Source organism: Phalacrocorax aristotelis, chromosome Z, assembly GCF_949628215.1.
Source record: "Phalacrocorax aristotelis chromosome Z, bGulAri2.1, whole genome shotgun sequence".
In the NCBI taxonomy this organism is placed as follows: Eukaryota; Metazoa; Chordata; class Aves; order Suliformes; family Phalacrocoracidae; genus Phalacrocorax; species Phalacrocorax aristotelis.
This window is the reverse complement of record NC_134311.1, coordinates 22,130,030-22,155,823: the sequence shown is the minus strand read 5'-3', so window position 1 is coordinate 22,155,823 and position 25,794 is coordinate 22,130,030. Positions and strand designations below refer to the sequence as shown.

At 40.7% G+C, this 25,794-nt stretch overlaps 1 protein-coding gene across 2 annotated transcripts in view; it reads right to left on the bottom strand.

Moving 5' to 3' along the window:
• The window catches only part of EFNA5 (ephrin A5), a 214,450-nt gene extending 198,411 nt beyond the window's left edge, over positions 1–16,039 (bottom strand). Inside the window, exons 1-2 of one of the 2 annotated variants that reach the window (XM_075078437.1) lie at positions 15,381–16,039; positions 13,538–14,876 (exon numbers count right to left, since the gene is read on the bottom strand). In XM_075078437.1, the coding sequence (XP_074934538.1) occupies positions 13,538–13,662 (125 nt within the window). In that variant the 5' untranslated portion in view covers positions 13,663–14,876; positions 15,381–16,039. Of the gene's footprint in view, positions 1–13,537; positions 15,357–15,380 lie in introns of those variants that run through there. The other variant, XM_075078438.1, reaches the window with a different exon arrangement.
• Positions 16,040–25,794: the final 9,755 nt, after the last annotated feature.

Here is a 25,794-nt window from a genome sequence, read left to right as displayed (position 1 = left end):
TCTCTCAGACCAAAACCATTAAAAATACCATCCCTAACAGGAATCACAAATAATAGTGCTAATCTCTAGCACATTTAACTGAAGACCACAGAACTTTTACACCTGGGTCCATCACCATACTTTGGGGTCTAAGCACTACCAAGTCTTGCTTTGTCTTTGACACTTTCATTACAGTGTGGAAAGCAGAGGACATTTAGTCTTAAGAGTAGGGCTGAATATGAAAGAAAACAGATAATTGAAGAAGATTGGGTTAAACCTACGTGACACTAATTCTGATCTAAAAATCAAGTCTTGTGGGCATCCACTGTGCTAGTTTTATGAAGAAAATAACCACACAAACACAAAGAAGATGCAATCATTCCTCTGTCATACATAAGAAAAAAACAGTACAGAAATCCTAATTGTGCACTGCAATGGTCTGATTTACTCAAAGAAGTTACAAAGGTAAAATTGCTTTCATCAGTAATAATATATTAGCTCCAAACTCTACACCTAAAATAAAGTGCTTATGAAACTCTTCCAAATGCTTTGTTCTGAAGAAGGCCATTATATCAGCAGTAAATCAAGACAGCTAGTATGAAAAATGGAAAACGGAGATATCTTTTTACAGTAAGCTATAAAATGTAGTTCAGTCAGAGATGGGGTCTGAAAAGGTGATATTAAAGTGATGCTGTAAATCACTAAAAAAACTTTTTTTTTAAAGCTAACTATCATGCTTCAGATCTGAAACTGTGAGCACAGAGATTCTCTTCGTAAAGTGTTCTTTGCAAGTAAGTTTTATATAATTGAAATATAGAGAAAGAGTTTGCTTGGAATTTGAATGCAGTGAATAGCCATGATATAATGAGAAACAAGGATGATCTACCTCTCTAATTTTCCTTCTTCACCCACACTCTCACTTGTTATGATAATGTGAATTTTAACCTTAATGAGAATTTCGTACCACCCTGATTAAAGATACTGCAAATAACACCACTCTTTTTATTTTCTTTTTAATGAAGAATATCTTTATACTTTCAAAACCCTCAACAAATGTACAGAACTTCCACTAGTGAAGTTCCTATCTACAGTACAACTTTTGAGAGACTGATTTATATTTCACGTTTTTAAGTGAGGACTATGTTGTTAGGGGTGTTACCAAATGATCACGTTCTCTGCAGAAAGTGTTCCTGGTGTTTTTTGTAAAGGTAGTTTGTCTGAGGACTGTTTAAGACGTAAGTTCTTTGGCAAAAATGCGTATGCATTCTGGTACATCATTTGTGACCTCAGCATAAAAAGCTCTTAAACATTCACAGTACACTTTTAAAAATATATTTAAAAAATAAACTTCACAGAAAATTTTCAAAGATTTCTGGGAACCTCGCAGGCAACTCGCTACAAATACATAGAAGTAACATTAAACTCAATCCAAAGTCTTACAACTGGATCTACCAACACAGAGACTACAAAACATAATCAAATTTCAAATACACGCATGATGGATACATTTTAAGAATTAGAACTTGATTTTTTTTGCAAGACTCAATTTTAAGAAAAGTAAGTTCATTTCATCAATATCTGCCTTCTCAAATTAAATATGTGCCACATTTCCTGAAAGACGTGTCTTCCTCTCATTAAGTTGTATGTCATAGCCACTAGGCTTCAGCAAGTCCACTGGAAATCAAGAAAAATTTAATACTTGGTACTCCATTATACAAAATTGTTTCAAGATAAATTGCTTTCTCATTCTCCCAGCAGCCTTAAAATACAGTGACATGCCACATGACAAGAATCCCTGCGCACCATTTCAGTAAACACATAATAAATTACATGGTCTATATATTAAAGAGTTTACATTTGCAAGGAGAAGTAGCCTTCTCCAGCAAAATAGAGACTTTTGTTTTGTAGAAGGCTACTGTACTATTTTCTAGAAAGCAGAGACTTCTTTCCTGAACACAGTGTTTTAGTTATTTCAGTGAGGAAACAATTCTAGCTGTCTGGTCTTTAAGGAATATCATATCTAGAAGAGAGCAGTGTATTGCACATAGTGCATTGGAAAATACGTAACCTCTATCCCAGTGGTGTACTGCTATATCTGATTAACTTTAGCTTCATGATCTTAAATTAATGATTTTTTTTTTTTTTGGCACACACCAAATTGTCTTCCACTGTATACAGCATCCAACATCTCAGAGTTTTGCTAATGCCTATCTGCTAATCACACATGATAAACCTATTCTGACTTTTGAAACTGCTGACAGCAACTACTCATTCCACCAGGTTCACTTTTACTCCCTTCAGCCTCCCAAAGGTGGAGGTCCCAACTCCACAAAACGGGTTCAAAAAAATCTCAGTCTAGAACTTACCTGGACACAATCAGACAAATACCCACAGGGGTATATAGTCCCATGCTGCTGTGCCCTCCCACTAGATTTGATTCAGGCTTGTCAATTTTTGAGAGGCCACGCAATCTGCATAACTATTGAAACTCTTATTTATACACCATAAAATCATCAATACAGGACCTAAACCACCTCCCATCCAAAGCAGTGGGACAATCTTTTTACTTCAATAGAGTTGGATCTGAAGGCTGCCAAAATTACTGCAATAAAACAGCATCAAAAGGCAGTGTGTTAAAAAAAAAAAAAAAGACCAACATTAGATCCTGTAGTATCTATCGAGGCATAGAATTCAAATAAGTAGATGGACTTCCATTCCTCATTAGTATCCATCAGCTCCTACTGACTTCAGCAACTTTTAAAAACTAGGATATTTATTTAAACTATTTCCCATAATCAGCTTTAGGAACCATTTTTTGAAAGCTATTTAAGAACCTACAGGTGTAAAAAAGCAGAAATAAAATCTAAGGCACCAAGTTAGGCACGAAGTAGTCTCAAAAATCCCCCATGGCTCCTGACTACAACTCTAGGTACCTAAATATATTAAAAATTCTGGTTCTGAGGATCTATTCTTTTTTTAAATCAGGGGGCTAAAAAACCTGCTTAAATAAATAACTTATTTTACAGGCTAGTAAATGCTAATGTGAAGGCACAACTTCACTCTTTTAATGCCTTTAAGGACAATATTCAAGATAATTCACTCTGCAATTATGCGCTTATGCTTACATTTGGAAATATTTGCGCATTGATAAATAGAACTGCCACATATTTCACCAAAGCTGCTACTGCAGTACTCCAAAATCTTAACCTGATTTCGCTGAAGATGACCTGCACACTGTGGGCTGAAAATAATGAAAAGGTGAAAATGAAAACTAGCTGCTTTCATTCAGGTTTTGGGTTTTTTTTTTTAATCCAGTTTACTATGCGGGACAGAAGCAAAAGCACACAAAGGATAAGATGATTTGCACCCACTTAATAAATGCAGGCAAATACTGGCTTTGATCCCAGCAATTTTATTGGAAAGCTCAGTTCACCAGAAAGTGTGCAAGACAGAAAGAAAGGCAAAACTGACTGAAATGCAAGGGAAAAGTGTATGCAACTTAGGCGTAAGTGAAGGGAAAAATACAACCCTAGAATTAAGATCTTTTGAATGTAGGAATAATAAACTCCCAAGTAAATGTCACTTCACTATGACTGAGTTTCCCCAATTGGGTATTGTATATATATAATTTTATATATATAATTATTAGGCACACACTTTCCATGTTCTTTCCCCCCAAAAGCAGAGCTGACAATGGTGACAGCAGAGTGTGTAATTAGTTTTTATTGTTCCCCTGACAGCCATAGCTCTGCAAGGACCCCTTGCCTTTTCCATTGTAAATGTTATGGAAAAATACACTAATGACAGGCATTTAATTATGGGCACAGCGACCATGATGGGAGCTGTGCCAAAAGTGATTGGCAGCTTTGGATACCAGGTATTAACAGCAATGGTTCTTTTTCTCCCATACCTTGTAACCCAGACTACTGAAGATACGAGTTCTTTAAAATATCTTTTCTAAAGCTTTGGTTATTGTCTATAGATATTACTATTAATGACCACCACTTTAAAAACAGACAGAAAAAATAAAAAGGCAAAATGGTAATGTTTTTTGTTCAAAAGTAGCATGAGGTTTTCTGCAAGAGGTCTATCTACTGGCAGTGCCATCAAAATAAAAGAAATCCCCACCAACTCTGGCACATAGTTGACTTTTTTTTTTTAATTATACGTAGCTACAAACAAAAAGATACTACGCTGCCCTAACATATCTTTATTCAATATTCACAATAAACTGTCCCACATTCAACTGTAGTTGCTGAGGTGCTTTTTCGCCTGATTAATTAGCAACTGGGAGACACGCTTTCTGGCAGCTTTTGTATCCCTATTATTTCTTCTGGTTTGGCACAAAAACTCCCTTTTGGGAGCACCAGTATTTATACTGTACCCCGCTTAGTGATGGATCACTAATTTTTAATAAGCTAAGCCCCAAGAGAACAGCAAAAAGATGTATAAGTGTATTGGAGCAATAACTATAAACAAAAAAAAAAAGGCAGGGGGGATAGCAGGGAAGAGCTGTTGCAGTACATAAAATATTAGGTCTTTTCCAGACTATGCTCAGAGACCCCATCCAGGAGATCACATGTAGTCTGAAGACACAGGTCTGAACTGGCTTTTAACTACCTGATCCAAATCTCTGCCTTTATCTTTAAAAAGCTTTAAAAACGTGACTAGCTAATGTGGATGAGCATTTTCCTTGAAGAATGCTATATCTGAATGTCCCTTCACTGTTTCTCATCCCTCCCCCACCACCAATGAATGAAATTACTCTGTGAAGCAGATCTCTATGAAGAATGACCACACAACTCTGGACCAAACGGTTCTAAATCTATGTAGCAGTCACAAATCCCTGGCTAAGCTGAACAAAGCAACATTATTCCTAAGTGGTAAGTTTGGGAATATAAAAGTGAAGCTGTCTGGCTCTAAAGTGGTAACTCGCAAATAGCTTCAGAATCAATGTTGGCTGTCCATCCCCCATCCAGCTGGCTCTCATATCAGTAACTTCAAAAATGCAGTTTGCCATTATGGTGGCTTAAGGCACTTTATGTGCCAGTGCAATGGCCATGCTGTGTGTGTGTGTCAGAAGGTCAATACTTTCAAATTCCAGAGTCTCTCTTTATTTCCTTCTTTTCTGAAAACAATAGGGAAGTGAGCAGGATTGATAGCTCCTACTTTGTTGACTTCTGCTCACCAAACGCCCTGCCCGTATGAATATATAACTATTTTTTATATCTGATTAGACATCAACTAAAGAGAAAAAACAAAAAACAACAAAAACCAACAGACCAAACAATGCAGCCAGTTTTCCTGCTCATTAACAACATTAATACATTAATTAGCAAATTTCTTTGCAACAACAATTCCAGGAGACCCAATATCGTTAAAGCTGCTAGCAGTCCTTACCTAACGTTGATGAACTAGCATCACAGACTGATAACTGTGCTACAAAGATCATAATGAAATCTACCAGTAAGTAAAACAAAATACTTTTTTTTCTGTTTTCTCACAAAAAAATACATCTATATTTTACAGCACTATGAAAATTGCAAAACATTAAACATTGTGAGATTTGGGGTTTTTTAAAGTTTTGATTCAAAATCTAGAACGTATTTAGCTCCAGTTTCAAAAGCACAAATTCAGATAAGATACTCAAATTTATTTACAAAATTAAAACAAATGTAAAGCAAAAAATAAAATAAAAAAGCCTATGCACAGAACTAGTATTATAATAAAAATTTATATACATTTCTTAGCAATTCCCCTTATGATAAGATAATGTGATCTGAAAGTCTGTAGAGAGAAGGAAGTTCTTCTGAACTGTAATATGAGTAAGAAAAACGCTACTCTGAAGTCCACAAAAGCAAAAAGGTAGTGCTTCATTGCTATCGACTAGGCAAAGGCCACAGCTCTCAGCTACTACTTATGAACAACTCGCATAATGTGAATCTGCCCACCACTGGCCAGCATCCACCCCCAAGCAAAAAAATTAAATAATTCTGGGGAGGAAAAATTATATTATTTTAGCAAATAAAAAACATCAATGCTACGCAGCAAACATTACTTACAGTGCAAAATATGTTCTGTCAAAATATGTATCCTTTTAAACGTCGTGAGGCCAAATTTTATCTTTAGGAATGGAACAAAAAGATATTTTAGCAGAGGGTGATCAGAGTCAAAGCAAACCTATCTCTACTCCAGTTTTCCGCCTTACCAGATGATTCACAAGCAAATAATTATTTCTCTGCACTCCAGCACCATTTCATTACTGTCATCAAAAACTAAAAATGGTGCCTATCAAATAAGATGGCTTTTCAAGCGTCCAATGAAAGCAAACAAAAAATATAAAGTTACTCAGTGATAAACATGAAGTAAAATTTTTAATTGAGGGTATTACTGTTGAACAGTTACTCATTAAATGAATATGCTGATTTAATGACAGAAAAGAAAATTAACAAAGTGAAGATTAACTAATACTGTACTTAAAGGTTTTGTCGGTCTATGATCCTTTTTTCGACACTATATATTAGCATGGATAGGCAAAGTCTTCCACTATATTATAATGCAAGTGACAATAAGAACTGTAATTTTAAAGGCCTTTCAAGTTAAAATTGCTAAACCTGGAGAATTTGCTATAAATTGTTATTAGCAATTCAAGCAGATCTTGCTAATTAACAGGACTCTTGTGTATCTTCTCGTTAGCTGATTTCTCTTTTGACAGCATTTTCACTGGTCATGCATTTAAACAGAAAAATGGCCATAAAACTCCTAGCATACCAGTTAACAGAATACAGGCATCAAACTATTTCTCTACATTTTGCAGCAGTCAAAAATAAACAAACCCATATTTTTCATAAAACTAGGATCTAACAATGTATTTTCATCAACCTGTCAACAGTAAAATATGAATGATGTTTCCCCAGATGAAAGAAAAAATATATATGTAGGGGGGTATTTTTCTTTTATTGGAAACCTTGGTGTTCTACAGGAGAGAAATACAATCTCAATCCTCCTGGAAGAGCACTGTTTTTTATATATTTTCAAATACTTTATTTTAACACAGATTATTATTAAAAATGTGTAGGAGTGGGAATTTGTGGTTTTGTAATGCAACAATCTATGCTCAGTTTCTTAAAAAAAAAAGATTATTTCATACATCTATACATGTTTGCACACTATAAAATAATACCCACCATTTTAAATGAGCTCAACTATAATCCAGCTTGTAGAGACTACAAAGGGAGAATGCAAAAATGCGACGAAGACTTCTAATGCGTGAAGGATTCTATTCTTCCATTCAGCTATGCTGAAGTACATTACAGTAGGGTTTACCCACAGTAACTGTAATACCACCAGAAAGCAATTTCAGTGACATGTCTGTTTATTTTAAACCAAACGTTTTCATTTCATTATGTTGGTGTGCTGCTGACTAACTAAATTTTAAGCACAAGTGCAACGAAAACTAAAACAAAACAGGGCCCTTTATTCTCAACAGTGAATTACACCATGCAGAAAGACTGGAAGCTTAGATTAATCATGAGACTAAAGATATTAAAAAAAAAAAAAAATACTCAGACCTGGATAACAGAGCAAGAGTGATTATTGGAAGAAAATCCCAGTTACAAAATACTTCTAATTGCATTAAGAAAAATTGAAAAACGACGAGTGAGCCAAAGCAAGGGAGGTACATCTCACACCTACGGATAAACTACTGTCTACTCATCCTTTCTCCAGGAAAGGTTGCATCTCTCTTAGCATCTTCTCTAAGGTGATCCAAATGAGTAGCCTTCTTTACATGCTTTCTTAAAGTCTAATATTTCAACAATGCAGTACTCTGCCCAGCGACAGACTAGTTTAGGAAAAGGCAGTAGCACGGTACTCTAATAAGCCCAGAGAGTTCTCAAAGCATATCCCAGTAATCTCTGTTTCATTTTACGTTCGTGTGCTTGAGTGCATGCTTATCTACCTGCCCACCTACTGACCCAGGGACTACTGCTGTGCAAAGAAACAGCACAATGGGAAGATGGCCAAAAACTAAAACACAGCTTCTACAAATAATGTTTTAATTATTCTTCTTAATTTTAAAACAAGAGATCTTAGCTGGAAGATGGGACCTGGGAATTAGTTTGTAAACCTATTCATTTGCTAAACGTTTAAGAGTTCACCAATTAAAAAAAAAATTCATTTTCAGAGATTGATTTTCATGCAACATTCATGATTTACTCTACACATAACCTTTTAATGACACGTACATACATATGTACGCATCTTCAATGTATACACACATATGTATATATATGCATATATATACACATAAGTCTACATATGCATACATTGAAATGCATACATATTCGCATATAAATGTGTATATTACATATGCCTCTCCGTATGAATGCAAAGACCATGACTCCTGAAGGACTAATTGCATTCATTCATTTTCTCAGCCCAGCATGAAGCTGGTAGATTGCTGGGATCATAGCAACAGGGGAGAAAGGAAGGCTCATCTTTATCTGTCCCTCTCCAAAAGGATACAGGGCTACAGAAAGAATGCAGTCAAGTGTCCTCGCTATGTGCGTTTGGAAAATATTTAATAAGAAGCATTTCATGAAGACCATGTACCAGTTAATAAGGTGCCTTTCTTAGGAAGGTGGAAGCCAGTGAAACTATTGTTCTTTGTGTAGTTTTTTTCCATAGAATGTTTCAAATCATTTCAAAACCCCACTTTTAAAATAAACAACAATGTTCTTTTGGAGACACAAGGTGTTAGTGAAACTATTAAAAATACAGGAAGTAGGTGTAAAGAATTGAAGGCTCTACTACTGATCTTTTATTTACAAGAAATCAGTCAGAGATTTCTCTAGCTCTCAGAGCAAGCTGCTGGGTGAAATGCTCTCAAAATACAAGCTATGTCATTTCAAAATAGTTGTATATATGCATATACATGTGTGCATGCTCATATATCACAAGTACTTAAGCTTTTTTGCCTCCCTTGACATAAAAATTATATGGAATACCAAAACCAAAGCAATTGCCTTGACTTTGCCCTGCTTTGTTCCCAATTTCTTAGTCGTTCTTAACACACGTAACTGCCTTCTTCCTATTGCAACCATTTCTGCATGGTTTCCCTAATCTCTGTATATAGGCAGAACTATTTCTAGATGGAAAACAAACAAGCCAAACCAAGCAAAAAAACAGCCATGTGACCTCAGCACATACCACCAATATGCCACGCTGAAATCTGCAAGCGCATCTGAATGGACGGTAGGATACTCTGACATCCAGCCAGCAGGCCAGCGTACTCCCGAGAAGTGCCAGGTGTCCACGAGCAGCCACAGTCAGAGCTTCTCAAAATTAGGTCTATCCATTTGGATGGTTCAGGAAGGTACTTAAGTACACATCCATTCATCTGCACAACCGCAACAGAACTTATGAGTGTCAGTATGCACTTAGGGAAGTCAGATGCTTTTCTGAATCAGTGCCTGAATACTCGGCTACAAAATTCACCTGAGTTTACACATCCAGGTTGTGAAATTCTGGCCTATGCATAGAATTTTCAGAAGCATCCACTCATTTTTTCTGTCTGCAGCTCCTGAGTATCTACCTTAAAAAAAGCCCTCTAGCAATATTGATCAAATTGTGGTATACTGCTTAATTATGGGAACTCACCAGTTGAAGTTGAAATGATTTTTCAGTTTCTAAACTGTCTAATTACCATCTGGTTTCTTGATTTTATTATCCACATAAATACACAAACAGAAAATATATCAGCAACTTATGTCTTGTAGTAATTCTCTTGTGGGTGTAAGTTTATACACAACTTTCTTGTATAAGATACAGCCAAATCCAATAATACTCATAATAAAAAATACTTGGTTTTGTGAGGCAAGGTTTGGCCTCTATATATGACCAGAAACTTGACTTGAAATGCAAGGATTTTCAACCATCTTGAAACTAGTAACAATTTATGAGGCTACATAACCTGCCACTGAAACAACTTATAAGGAAATACCTAAATATAAATTACAATCTTGAAGCACAATCCTGCAAGCAGAGAAATGTAGCAATAATTACAACAAGTAGTTCAGCCCAAACTCTGGCAAGATTAAAAGCAGTAGCAAGCACTAAGCAAGCAGATCACTTCAAAATTTGGCCCAGGTACCTGACATCGTGACTGAATTCTAATTAGAAGGACACTCGTAATCAGGATTAAATGAATATGCTCCATTACAAAACAAACTTCCCAAACTATTTTAACTGTTGGATATGGAATAATATTCTTTGACAATAACATTTTGCTGTCGCATATAAGAACACATGCAAAGAGTGATGAAAGACTAATGCACTTTAAGGTGATAATTAGAATCTATGTATACTTAATTCTAAGCCTACATAAATAACAGAAATGTTAGAACACATTTTCAAGCTTACTTGAGGATTAATTTCCAATCCACAAAAAAAAAAAGTATTAAACCCCCTTTTATATATCTATATATATATTTCAAAATCCTAAGACTTAAAACATATTCTCATCTGGAATTGGACTACAGCATTTATGGTACTTTCATGTATGCTGATAATTAAATACATAACAAAAATAAGGCATGGGAATACTTAAAACATTTCTAAGAACAGACTTAGGCTCTATAAGAATATACAACTTTGTAACTCATATGTGCTAACAATAATGATCATAGAACATTTTTAATTTTTCTAGCAGAACTTTGGCAACTAACCAAGACATGTAATATGAATTTTGCTAATAGACTCTTAGGACTTTTTATTTACAAAATGTTGTTCACATAAGGAGCACTTATCAGTTGGGCCACTCATCCATTTACCAATGTGTCTTTTAATAAGCACGAGGTCTTTATGTATTGCAATAAACTGCTGAGTTACATACTAAAAACCTAAACATCATCTTAACTGAGGGGCGTTCAATCATTATTAAATTCTTCAAAGTTCTGGTGCAACCTTAATTTAGAGTGCCCTTAATCACTATCAAAATGATCAATGTTTCATTTTTGAAGTTAATTAATTAGTTCTGCAGCATTTTGTTAATTCTGAATAAATACAATAAAGAAGTAAGCTAAAGCACAATGGTGGCATTTGCGTTTAAAGAATGACAGTATATTTTGTCTTCCAATTTCAAATGGTTATCACCAAGTAAGCACCCCTACTTACTTCTATGTGCATAAAAACCAGATTGTTCATCTCCTGAGTATGTTTCTGGAAGCAAATAAATCACTGCAAAGTTATTCCTGCAACATGGTTATGAAAATTTTTAGAGCCGTTAACAAAAGTAATTTTGCCTTCAGCTTAGATTCTGACGAAACGAATTCAAAATGTGTTTTGTTTTCTTTGGGTCTCGTACACCTACCATTCAGGTGTTTGCCTGTTTTTCTGTAATGATCGTGTAACTTGGAAAGCACAGAAAAACTGGCACACTGCATAAAACAAAAGAGAAATACATCGGCACCCTGCTTTTTCTCATATTTTTAACTCACGGATAAACATAACATGTCCAAATAGATACTTCCATTGTGAGAGAGCAGTGAATATTTTAAGATAAGAAGAAATGTTTGTTTTTAAAAGTGAAGGTTTAGAAACATCTTAGAATTAGCTCTTCCTCTAGCGTTCGGAAGAATAAGAAAACTAAGTTTTCTTCGCAGTCTGCTGATGTTTAATGTTGGACTAAAAAGAGATTTCATTAACAGTAATAAGATACGATTAAACTTAGAATCGTTACAAATCCACTCAATGCATAATACCTACCAACTAGGTAAGCGTTGCTTATACCTTCAACTGTCTTCCCCTACGTGCAGTTACTGTGTAAGCCTATCACACACGAGAGCAGAAGTGAAAAATCTTGAATCTAAGGTTGTTTTTGAAGTATTTTAGCAGTTATGCCAGCAACGTGTGCATTTAGTCAAACCTATTTCTTTCAACAATCCTCCTCCTGCCTAGAGGGGTTTGTGAGTATTACTTTCCCTCCCTCCCCCCCCCCCCCCCCAGCAGTTACATTGCATTTGGCTAACAACAAGAAAAAAAAAACTCTGGTTTTGAGAGACAGGCAATTTGGGATGTAAGTTTTCTGGTGTCTGATGTCAGATATAACTTTCATCTTATTTACTCTCAGCAATTTTTTTCAAGAAACGCATGGAAAACGAGGAAAATTTATAGACAGCCATTTAAATCACAGATGCTCATCATTCCCAAGCTCGACTGTTACTTTGGATAAATCCCCTTTGTCTCAAGCTTTTTGTGCCAACTATTTATACTGCTGAGGCATTGTTACCAGGATCACAGTATTAAAGTGCTGGACAGACTAGCTAACTCCGGGCACTTGAAAATTCTGCCTGTTAACTTCTGCATCACCTATTTTGAAGCTGCTATGGGATACCAAGCAGAGGAATTTTCTGCAGGCAACGCAGATCTATTAAAAAACATGACCTGTGACAAAAATCAATGTGCTAATCTCAAACCAAACAGCAGTATCAGAAGCATAAAAAAAGAGATAACCTAAGATAAAATGTCTCCGAATTTACTTAGATCAGCTTGGCAGGTTTAAAACAAAACAAAACAAAAAAACCACCCCACAAAGTAAGTCTGCTCACAGGCACTTTAACAAGGCAAAAAATTTAATACCCCGGTGACTTTTTACCCAAACACATGGATACCATTTGGAGCAGGACTGAAATTTCCTGATGGTATAAACATGAGGGAAATATCCAGAAAAAATTGCATTAAACCTCCCTCTCCAGTAGAAGGCTTGATGGTCTGCCCGAAAAGCCCGGTGTCAGGAGCCCTGTGGCTCGCCGGGGGAGCGGGGAGGCTGTGCTAGCACCGCTCGGCCCCGGCGGGGACGCCGCGATGCGCAGTGCCGTCCCGTCGGCACCGGCAGCCCCCCGGCCCGGGACGGGGTACCTACCTCGCCTCCTCACGGTCACCGCTCGCCGGCCCGGGGGAGCCCCCAGCCGGGCGGGCAGGGCAGGGCAGGGCAGGGGAAGACACCTCCCCGCCACGGCTACCGCCCCCGGCAGCGGTCCCGCCCGGGACGAAGCCGGGACCGGCCGCCCCGCTCCGTCCCGCCGGGGAGGGAGCCCCCCGCCTCCCTGCCCGGGACCGGCCCGGAGCCGCGCCCCGTCCCCGCAGGAGCCCTCCGGGGCGCAAGCAGGGGTTCACTACCTGCGCCCCCTCGTCCCGCCCTAACTCGCGGAGCAGGCTCGGCCGCGGGCGCGGGTCCCCCGGCTGCGAGGGTCGCCCACGCCGCGCCGGGGGCGCATCTGCCAGGCGCCCGCGGACCGGCGGCGGCCGAGCCCGGGGAAGAGGCTATCCTGGTGCGGCGCCGGGGCGGGGGGAGAGGGCAAGCGGGGGAAAACACCGCCACCGCCCCGCGCCCACCGTCGCTGCCCGTAGGCTTAACCCCCCCAAAAACTAAAGTTTTCCCACCCCGTCTTGCGGCCGGGGTAGCTTCTGCAGGCGCTGCGCAAGAGCCGCCAGCACCGGGGCGCCGCTCCCCGCCGGCCTCCCCGCCAAGCCCCCCGCCCACGGCAGCCCCGCGTACCTGGGGTTGGTGCTGTTCCAGTAGACGGCGTAGCGATCGGCCACCGCCTTGGCGCCGGGCTCCTGCCCGCGCACGCACACCCACAGCGCCGCGGCCGCCAGCAGCAGCATCTCCACGTGCGGCATCGCGCCCGGCCGGCGGCGCGGCGAGCGGGATGCGGGGGAATTGACGGGGGGGAAAAAACAAAAACAACAACAAAAAAAAAAAAACCAGCGGGGAACGGCAGAGGAGCCCGAGCCGGGTCGCGGGGAGATGAATAAATAAAAGGCGAGGCGCAGAGGCCGGCGGGCTCCGCGGCGAGCCGCGCCGCAGCGAGCGAAGGGCGCCTGCCGCTGCAGACGGCAGCCGGCGGGGAGGCACGAACGGCGGTCCCTCAGGGAGCCTCACCCCGGCAGGGGGAGGTGGGGGCCGAGGCGGGCGGCGGCGGCAAGCGGCGGGCGGTGCTCATTCACCGGGAGTCCCGTGCAGAGCCGGCGGCACGACATGCACCGGCCCGCCGGCGCGGCGGGCGAGCGAGGGGCGCCGCTCCTCCACCCACGGCGAGCGGCCCCGGCTCTGGCGGCGCGGCCCCGCGGCTCGGGGGCGGCGGGGGGACGCGGGGATGGGGTCGGCGAGAAGGCAGGGAGACGGGGAAGAACAGCGGCGAGGAAGAGGGGAAGGGGATCTTCCCCCTGGAAGCTGGAAGTCGACGGCGGGTCCTGGCGGTATATTAAAGGCCGCCGGCTGGGAGAGGGGCGAGGAGTACCAGCCGATCTTAAAGTACAAAGTTTGTGTCTTCCTTCCCGGCCCTCCGCCGCCCGCAAATGAAAAACAAACAAAAAATATTTTAAAAAAATATATAAAAGGGGGGGGGGCAAAAGCCCCGAGGAGTTTGTTTGCTGTGCTGATGGAGTTGGGGAGCCTGTTCTGCAGCACAGAGAGTCTTGAAGGAGACTTTGTGGAGTGGTTTTCTTGTCCTTCCTGTTCCTGGGCGGTGGATGCACCAAGGACTGAGCAACAGCAAAGGCGAAAAAAAAAAAAAAGGCAAGGGAAAAAAAAGGGGGGGGCGCAGGGGTAAAAAAACAAAAGGGCCAATCCAATAAATATTGCGGCGTGGAAACCAAGGAGATGGAAATTAAAAAAAAAAAAAGGATTGTTTTATGAAAGGGCGTGGAAAAAAGCGAAACCTCGGAGAAGTGGAAAATCAAGCCTGCAAACTCCTCTGATGATGCTGGTCTTGGCTGGCCTCTCCCGCTCGGGGGACGACCGGAGCGATACGGCGAGGTGCGGAAATCTCCTGCTTCAGCCTCCCGGAGCCTCTCTGTGATAAAGCAGGGTCCAGTCCCGGGAACATCAACTTCTGCGGAAGAACAAAACAGTTTGAAAGAGCAGGGAGGGGGTGAGAGAAAAAGAATCCACCCCTCAGATGACTACATAAGGAGCTCGGAAAAAAAAAAAAAAACCAACACCCCAGTTCTTCTCGGTCCTGCCCAACAGCTGCTCTATTTTTCCCTCTGAAGCAGCAGCAAGAGCAGCAAGGAAAAATATACCACGCCAGCAGGCAAATAAATAAACTTGAATGCAGCGGCAGGCAGGGAGGGATCGTAAAGAGCGACGAGGATTGGAGGGGCAAAAGTCAGTTTTGGGAAAAAAAAATTGCTTTAAGGGAGGGGAAAAAAAAAAAAATCTTTAAACAGTCACGCCCCCTTTTGCAATGACCGGTCCCTTCACTGCGTGTAAATCCGACATCAGCAGCCTGAAAAAGCTAGGAGCCTGGCGTGCTGGGTTGTCTCTGTGCCTGCGTCTGAGGCAGGCAGCCGCAGGGATATATACGCGGTATATGGAGGTATACACGCATACATACATGCACACGCGTGTGTCCGAGGCGGGATCTGGCGCCGGTGTGCGTGAGGGATGAAGGCGAGGAGGAGGTGCAGGCAGCCAGCTCGGAGCACGGGCGCTGCTGCTTGATCATGTGGGATTTTTGCATGCAGTTTACTTGGGAAAGGGGGGGATTTGCCGGCGCAGCCAGTCAGGGCACAGCCTGCTGTTTGCTTACAGATTGCCTTTTTTTTTTTTCTTTTCTTTTTTTTTTTTTTTTACACCTCGACCTGATTGGCTTGCAACACGAGAAAGGAGGCGTCGTCCCAGGCTTCTCCTCCTCCATGCCAAAAAAATACCCAACCCCACCTTCTGGAAACCTGACTAATTGAGTTACTAAGACGTCGGAGTGGTTCCTGTGCAGCCCTGCTGCTCGGCGTAACCATTTCCACGCCGGGTGCTGCCATAGGCTTTACGCGGACTGCGCGCGGGTGCGTATCCGCCCGCCACGGAAAACAGTACGCCGAGCAATTCAGTCGCAAAAGAAAACTCCTTCCCCACTTCCCCCCGCGGGGTGGCTCGGCTCCCACGCCCCGGGCGATGCGCGGCACCGGCGGCGCGGCGCGACCAGCCGCAGCGCTTTGCAACCCGCAACCCGCGCGCCCAGGCGCTGCGTGAGCCAGCGGAACCCGGGGGGCGGCTCCGCGGCTGGGAAGGAGACGCCGCTCGGCCCCGCTTCGCCTTGCACCCCCCTCCGGCAGGAGCGGCGCCGCGCCGCCTCCGCCCGCGCCCCTGACACCGGCGGAGAGGGAAGGCGGCCGATGGGCAGCGGGGCCGGCGCGTCGCCGCCCGCAGCACCAGCTCCGAGGAGGAGGAGGCGGCGGTGAGGCGCCTCTCGCCGCCACCCGAGCGCCGCCGGCAGCCGCGGGGCCGCGCGGCGCGCGCAGGTGAGCGGATCCCGCGGGCGGGGCGGGGGGGCGGGGCGGGGCGGCGGGCGGGGCCTTCTCAGCGGGCCGGGCGCTCCCGCCGCCCCCGCCCCGCCGGCGTTGCCGGGGTGACGGCGGCCGGTGCGGCCTCCCGCCGCCGGGGCCCGCGGGGCCGGGCCGGGGCGCGCCGGCCGCCTCGCCGCCCTTCGGAAGCGCCCCGACTCCCCCCAGCGGCGGCGGCCGGCGCCGCAGGGCTGCGGGGGGCGGCGGGGCCGGCGTGGCCGCGGCGTGGCCGCGGGCGGCAGCGGGGGCGGCCCCCGCTCCGGCGGCGCCGTGCCTGCGGGGGCCGGGGTGTCTCGGCTTCTCTTTTATTTCCTTTTTCTCCCCACCCCCGCGGTTCTTTTGGTACGGTTTTGCTCAGCGCGGAAAGATCTTCCAGGTTAACCCGCACCGGCGCACCGGCTAAGCGGCGCGGCCTCCCCCCGGATTTCGGCTCTTTGCCCTCCCCTCGGAAGTGAATGGGGCGGGGGAGCGCAGGCTGAGGCTAAACACTCCAATCCCTTTATTTTATTTTTTTTTAAAACAAACGGTTTGCAACATTTTCAGGTGTTTATTACTGAAGGCCTAAAAACTTGTCTAAATTTTGTTTCCCTGTGCTCTCTTTCAGCCTTGTTTTTATTATATTGACGCCTGTCCATTAGACTTAGTGGGATACGAAGTACATCAGCCAAATACCCCAGGTGTAATGGGCACCATAAAACACAAACTTTTTCATTCGTTTGAAAATCCCATCATTCCCAATTTTTCGCTATCTTTGAACAGAGTTCTTCGAGTAGGAATGGGCGCATCCAGTGTTCCCTTAGTCTTTTTAATCCATCGTGGCCAGACGTGTGGAAATCACGGCCATTACAGGAAGCAGAGTAAATAACACTTTATTCCAAAGAAACTCCTCGGCCACGATTGTAAGAAAAGCTTAATAATTTTTTGTTTTCTCTTGGTTCATGCCTTGCGAGAAGCATCACAGTAAAAGAACAAGGGGTCACTTTGTGCAACTTAAAAACACCTTTTAATAGCAGAACTGGAGCTTAATCTAGTATGTGTAATATCCTTGCAGGACTACAGTACTTGGGCTTTTCTTTAACACACACAAAGCTGTGCAAAAGAGACAAACTATTAATAACTGGGGAAAAACAATGCAAAAAAGGCTAACTAGCAGGAAGATTTTTTTTCCCCCGCTTTACTTAGTAAGCAGGCTGTAGGTGGCTGTGTCTTATTAGTTTATAAGAAATACAAAGACATATAAATCATTTGGACATACAGTAAGAAGTAAACTAATTCTGCAAGTAAATAAATAATTCCTTAATGAACAGAATGTGAGCTTTTGGTTACATCATAACCAATTCATATGAACCCATCAAACACCCAATACCGCGAAGCATGCCAACATCTAGTCCAACTCTCCATTTTTGTGATTACACGATTAAACAATTATTGATATCATAGTTGTAAACTGCATCTGTGTACTAATGGCCTCTGGCATTAGCCTTCGTTTGGCAGAAAGGTAAAGGCAGTTAACAAATGATTCAACATCAGTTAAACTATTTTGGATACAGTGTTTGGAAAAAATAGTATGTATGCACAGCAAGTGTCTGAAACTGCCTCTGACAAGCCTCTGTAACTGCGCCTGGATCTCCAGCCTCGCAGCAGAAACGAGTCTTTAACACAGGCTGAACAGCACACTACTTTCTTGGTAGTTGCACAGGATTTCAGTGTCTTTGATATACCGTGCTGCTGTTGCTGTGCTAATTGATCACATACCTCAAAAGAATTAAACTAAGCACAGCTTAAGACTTTGCTCAGGAAAAAGTGATAAATCTGTAGATTTGCTTTCTTTGCTGATTCCCCTTAAAAACACTCATAGTATTTCTATCACTGTTCAGCAATACTTAGTATCTTAAACAGGTACAAATGGCTTCTGGTGTTACAATGTAGGTAGTATTGTTAAAATCATCGAAGTAGTGTGCTTTGCCTTTCAAAGGGACTTCAGCACCTCTTGAAAATAACAAGATATCGCTATATTTTTCCTGTAGCTTGTGTGTATGATTTTTATCTTTTATGAATTTGAGTAGTGCTTCAGAAGTAAAACTAACTAGCAGGGCCCAATCCAGCTTTTTCTGATCTTAATTCCAGAGACTTTAAGTGAGTTAAACAAGAAAATCCAATGGCTTTTTTTCCTTTTGCTAAGACCCACAGAATTAAGGAAAGACCCTTCTAGAAAAATGGATGAGTACTGCAAATCAGTGAATAATATAGCTGTATTTCAAAACCTTTTTGTCTAAATTTTGTGAAAATGTGTGTTTTGAAATAATGTGTTAACATTTCAGTAGAATTTGATTAAAGGTAGCTGGGAAGAAAAACATATAATCCTTTGGTTGGTCCTCTGTTTTAAATTATCTTTGATGCTGTGTTGAAAGGACTGTACAAAAATACAGATTTTTTTATTTATCAGTAATATCCCTAGAAACATGTTTTTCAGGATGTGAAAGCATCGTGCTTCCTTATATTTTTAATCACTCTCTTATCCCATAAATATGTTGCTGAAAAATGACTTAGAAGCAATCTCAGCTTCAAGTTTTGCAAATTACTAACTGAACAGAATGGTTAATCATTACAAATTCTCTCATCTTTTACTGTAATCCCTGATACTGTAAGCTGTCAAAGAGTAATACAAAACAAGATCTTAGACTAATTTCCATATGAGAGGAGTAGGTACCAAAGGCATAAATAACACTGTTAGAGAGAAGCGTTGAATTCTTTAAAGAAGTGTATTCATTGTTTGATTGCAAATATTCTCAGGTAAGATAAGAGCTTTCTTTCTGGGTGATTTCTCTAACTTAAAGATATTTTTCCCCTCTCAGATACATTTACCTGTGAGAGACTGTGTGTGCATAACACATACAAGGATTTCCCCCACTTCCGCCCCCCTTTTTGGTTTTTCCCCCCCCCAGAAAGAAGAAATAATATTACAGAAGAGACCAGAATGAAATGGCTGCAGACAAACCTGACCCAGTATGTACTTGCATGTAAGAGTATTTTTGGCTGGCTAAAACAGAGGAATTAAGTGAAGATTCCTGATACTCTTTTTATTAAACTGTCTGGCAACTCCCTCACTTCTCTAACCCTCGTTTTCCACTCTACCAAGCAGAGATAACATATATGCTCACTTTACTGTGATGTACTGAGGCTCAATAACTTCATGTTTTGAGATGTTCAAAGGCATAACTTTGAGATCCTTGTATAAAAAAAAAGAAAATACCATAACACAAAATACAGTAATGAATTCTAGGCAACTTTTGCGGGGGGGGGGGGGGGGATATTGGCCAGAGACGTTTTCAGGCTTGTTATTGTGTCCAGAAATCATACATATTTCTTTCTGCACACAGTTCTTAAGAATTTGCTATTGTTTTTAATGAAAATAATCCACAGTTATCAGCTTTGCTTCCATTTCAATTTGTCAGTTCAAAATCTGCATGTCTGGCTGAGCAGCCAAAAGAGCTTCAGCTCATGGATTAGGAAGACCTCTTCAGCACATAACTGTTTGGATGTTAGTCTGGAAACTTCAGAAGTTTAATACACTGAGGAAAGCTTTGAGAAGAAAACAAAAGATCTCCTGGCTTCATACTGATTTTTTTTTTCAAAGTTAGTGATAAAAATAGTTTCAAGGTAGGAGATTTTCAAAAACACACATGGAAGCAGGGTACTTATCTACACTTGAGAAAATAGAAAAATCCACTTTGAAGTTCAGTGTAATGGTCCCTCCATACCTATAGGTAATAACTTATATATAGTGTGTTGCCATTCAAGTTGTGTTTGTTTGTCTTTACAAATACTTTTGTTCATGTTTGGTAGATGTCTAATTATGAGGAATTTGTTGACACACTTTAAAGAGCTCTAAATTTATGTCTGTATGAAGTTAAAATATTTTTAATACTGTCATTTTGAAAGGCCGAATAAAAGCATTTGCTTCTGCCCAGTCAAGACCCTATGTACAGTTTCTGGCTTTACAAAAAGAAAAACCCATTGGACTGATTCATCATTAATATTGAGTCAATAAGAATAACCGAGATAGCCCAGGGACAAAGCCAAAGCAAGAGAATCCGTGGCCCTATGATAAATGTATAGCTTCCCTTTTTGCCATCGACTTCAGTTCTTCCACACTCTGCAAATTAAATACATTAATTTAAAGATCTTTTACAAAGGCTTTTGAAAGCTATTGCTCAATCTTAATTTATTACAGAGCCAGTATCTTACAAACCCTCCAGTTTTGGTATTATCACTGTAGAGACAAGTACTTAAAGCTGTAGGTGCAAGAAAAATTAAGTACTACACTATAAAACTAAAGTATAAGACCAAATAAAGCAACCAGATACAGTGGACAGGATAAATGTAGCTATCCTGGAGATTCCTGTTCACTTCTGCAAAAAGCTCTGCATTGAGCAGATACACTATACACACTAATACAGATTACGTTACGTGTGCAGGCTCTCATTTCAGCATTTGTGCATCTCCTATGATGATGTGGCAGGATTGAAGCCAGTTAAGGTAAATAAAAATCCTGTTTAACCTTGTGATATTTTAAAGTTATATTTTACGTTGCTTGCTGTTCAAATGCCCATGCTGAGACTGCATTTTTCCAGAGTCCTCTTGATGAAAGTTACCTTTTCACAATGCTTTCTTTGCACCGAGAAACTGCAACTGGTAGTCTAGAACATCAGTGTTTGCTTAGAAACCCTGTTTTTAAGCAGTCGTTTCAAAACAGGCAGAAGGAATTTGAAAAAACAACAGACAAACAAAAAGCAGGAAGCCAAAAGAGGTACCCCTGCAGGTAAAACTGAATACTGAATTCAAAATAATATATGACGAGGAGTAGGTGTTTGCTGTGTATGTGGTTCTCATTTTTGCAGCAATACAGTGATTGGTGGACAAATCATTGACCTTGTTTATGTGCACACTGGCTTTTGTTTGTTCCTTGTTTCAGTCTTGTTGCATGGGATGGACAGCTAGCAGGATTTTTTTTTTGTCTATGTCCAGATAAGTGAAGAAAAACAAGCTAGAAGATCAAGGCAGGGTTGGACTACTGTTATCATCTGGAAACGTGATGGAAATCCTGTACTTGATTGCCTTCAAGCCCTATGTAGTAAACATGATTATTAATTTTTATTAGTAGTAACACACTTTACAAAGGTAAAAAAATTCCCAATATACTCTTTAATGCTTTCCAGAATTTAATCAGCATTCAGGATTATTTTCGATTTAAGTTTGCAAAACTACAACCATCATTCTTGCCACCCATTTCACGTATGAATCATAAGCTGTAAGATCATAAACAGTTCCTATCTGTTGCAAAACCCTGTGCTTGCTTGTGCATATCTTCCAGTGCATAGCAAAGTCTTAGACTTTGACACTGTTCCCTCCTCACACAGCAACACCCATCAACTAACATTACTCACATTCGTGAAATGAATCAACAGGGAAGAAAAAAAAAAGAGAGAACTGCAAAATAGGTTATTACAGATCATGCTACAACTCTGCTCTGTAGCACTGGCGGCACTTGCCCTGATACGCAGCACAAGTAATAGGTAGAGTTTTATCGTCTAAAGACGGCTCGAAGAAGTTTGTATGCAAAGCTAGCTAAATGGCACAAGATAGTCCTTCCACTTAGGAAACTTCAGAGGTCCTTTGCTAATGCGAGCTTTGTGTGCGTTACATGCTGGTAAGCTGTTTTGCAGAGGAGCTGCTTTCTTAATAGAAACAACAGACCTGACAGTGAGTTGTTACGTGCCATGGGTGGCACATGGTCTATCCAGAAGGTGGTCTGCAAGACGGCTGTTGTCATGGCATAAAGGTTACCTCAGTGGATACTGGGTGTAGCTTCTCACCAGTGCTGTTTACTTTGTAGAACAACAGTTCCACCGGTAGCACAGCAATGGAACAAGGTCCTTTGTGTTGTGGAGAAAAATCTTATCTGGTTAAAAGAATAAACAGAAACGAGACTGATATATATTATTACAATTAGTTAGCAAGCAAATTCTGGAGAAGTTTGTGTGCAGCTATACACCTGGGAAAGTTGGATGAAAGAAATTACACAGGTTTCAGTGATGAAATGTTGAAGACATTTATTTTAGGCAATGTGGAAGATACTTGCAGTGCCTTTAGCTGTACTGTTTGTACTACAACAGTGTTTTTCATGAAAAAGCCAGTTCTTAGAATCATATGACTAAGAGAAAATCCATCCTTTAATTTAAAAAATACATTTCTGCACAGTTTGCAGAGTAGAATTTGAAGAGTGAACCCCAAGTGTTTTTTAAATAGCAGATCTCATTCATGACTAGGTGCCTGGCATTTGCAGTCCTGTGTTTGTGTCAAATGCAATACACAGCAGAAAGAGGAGAGTTGTCAAAGACATTTTGGAAAGCAGCTAAACCACAACTTTCCAGACAGGGGCATGAGGGAAGGGGTAGAAGAACATTTTCTTAACCCTCTTTATTCCTAAGTCAGAAAGGTCCACTAATAGAGCATCTCTGTTGTAGATTTCAGATGCCGCCTTTTCCATTGCATACAGTATACCGACTTTGGCTGACTCTTGAATTCCAATAGATTAGACTCAGCCAAACAAGAACACAGCAGAATTAGCTGCTGCCTGTGATCTATGCCAACAAAACAGATGTCAGCTTGACAAATGCCAGTCTGATAAGCGCCATGGAAAGCCAGAAGCAGAAATGGAATCAGGTTAAATTTTTTTAAGCCTGCTTAGCAAGACTTTGATTACTACATAGTCTTACTGTCAGTGACACTGCTGTGGATGTAGTGGAGAATGCATTTATGAAAACATTGCAAAAGTTTGAATGACAACATCTGCTTTGTGGCAGTTCTAAGTGAATATTATTCTTCTTATCATCAGCAGTGCCATAGCCTTGCAAAGCATTGTTACCGTTAAAGATGAAAATATAAACTTTTGTTTTCCTAGACCATACTGTCAAAAACTTAGATGAGAGAAAGTACTCTTTTGGCACTGATGATCCCTCTTGTTTCATTATGGTTTTTTTTACATGTTCCGTCTCAGCTTAGCTTTTTTACAGACTTTGCACTGCTTAATGAAAATTGTTCATGAATATTATGTTCATGAAAATATTAATTTTTGAAATTGAAGTTACAGAAGACCTATACAGTTAGGAAATTAATTTCACGTCTTTTTGGCAATCATTTTCTTTTACTGTCGTTCATTTTGGACCTTTCCCATATGCACTCCAAAGACATGCATCTTATATTTAACACTGGAAAGGTGTTCTCAGAACTAATTATATCAAACTTCCATTTCAAAGTGAAGAAACCAGAGGAAATAGTGGAATCTAGCTAACAGATGACTAAAGAACAGTTCTGAAATGCAAGGCTATCTTACAATTTTGGAGGCGAAATGCCAGAGGCAGTTACTGATAAATCATAAAAGGATAGAAATATGATCATGAAAAGAATTCATAAGCAGATTTCTTAATTAGATGGGATTATTAATATCTTGTAAATCCACTGTGTATTCTTTGCATTAGAGCATTTAGCATTTCTGCATAAACAAAAGAAAACAAACGGTAATTGTTTTATACTTCTGAAATCCTTTGTCAGCAGGCATATGGCAGAAACAGAGTGGAAAATCCTGTTACTCTAAAGGCTGCTGATGAAATCAACAGATCTGCTATCACTTATGACAGTAAAAAGGTTTTCATGTTGAGTGACAATTGATGTTTTCTGCTGTGCAAATGTTACTGTATCTTCTCTGAGCAAAGAAACAGAAGTAACAATTATTATTTTGTAACTATTAAACCTTTCTTAAGAGGTGGGGAAAAATAAAAAAGGGAAAAGGAAAAAAATAATGGACAAATGAAACCAAAATGTGACACTCAACACCTGAGGTTAACAATCTCAGTGGGGTTTTTTATTACTAAATTACCTAGGATTTGACATTCCTTTAACATGTATTAGAATATCAGAACTTTATCAGAAAGAATTTGCAACATAATTTATTGCCACATATTCCCATTTAACAGATACCTGAGGTTAAATTCCACATTTGTCTATATAACCTAATAAGCAGCAGATTGTTGTTTATTCAAACACAGTGGACTACTACTGTTGCAACTACCATATAGTAGTGCTCGGTTAAACTTCCCGCTCCTAGGAGGCATGGAGTGAGACTGTCCCACACTGAGCATATGCATCTTTCATTATCTTTGGTACAGTAAATGATGCCTAGAGTTTGACAGGACTGAATTCAATGGGATTAGACCTACGGCACCTAATCTTCCACAAGTTACTGTAAAAGAAAAGTAGTGTATCATTATAGAACATAACTGATTGTGCCCAGAATCCATGCAAATTGTCAGAAAGAGTGGCTTGCAAGTCACTTATGAGAAAAGCTATAGTAACATACTTAACACAGTCCTGCCAATATCATGCAGGCCTGCCACAGCCGGGTTTCTCTTGCATGGCTTGTACCTGTAAGATCATGCTCCACAGCATAGGCTTTAGGACTTAAGGGATTCTTGTATCTGTAGTGTAAATTTAAATATGTGATAGATGAGAAATCAACATGAATAAAATGTATGTTAAATCTTCATTAATAACTGAAAAGCTTATGTGAAAAATCAAACATTCAACTGAGTTGAAGTTTTACCTGCAAACTTACGCTTGCCAACAAAAACACTGTGCATTTTAGATCAAGAAAGTGTAGTACATGGTATTTAGTGTAACTGGGCAAAACAGCAAAGGATATCATTATAGCATGATAAATAACCCTACAGCATAAAGCCTGATATGGCTGTTTATATTGGTAGGCTAAATATGGAACTCTAAAGCTTTTTTGCAACAAAGTCCCTTTTTATACATATATATCTGGCAGAAAGCATATTTTTTCTGAAAATCTTGAAAGGTTATAATCATGGTTTAAAATAAGTAACTCTCAATTTTTCCTTTGCGGTCATCAATTCCACTTCTCCAAAGAACCTCATAAACACAATGGGCCCAATGCCAAAACAAAAATTAAATGCTTGTGTGATCCCCAAGGGAAGACATACTTTAACTATGAAGTATTCTCACAAGAAACCTTGTAAACCTTACATGAAAGTGAGTGATCTAGAGTTCGTGGCGTTCACGTTTGTTGCTTTGACAGCACTGTTTATCAAAATAACTACAATTTTCAAAGAAAGACTACTTCATTTTGACTATATTGCTTTTCTGTTGGAAAGGACCTATAAATAAGTTCACAAAGTTTTTGGGTTAGTTTGAGTTGATCTATTTTGTTCCACAGCAGTCAGTTAATCCCTTCAAAGTATCATCTACTAGTCAGTTCATTATTTTCTGTAAGCATAGACGGAATATATTAAAACTATTTGGAAGCATTTTAAAAGAAAAAAGGTTGGAAAAGAACAGTACCCTGCCTGTCAGCCCTTTAAGAACTGAAAAAAAACAGATGCTGTGTTG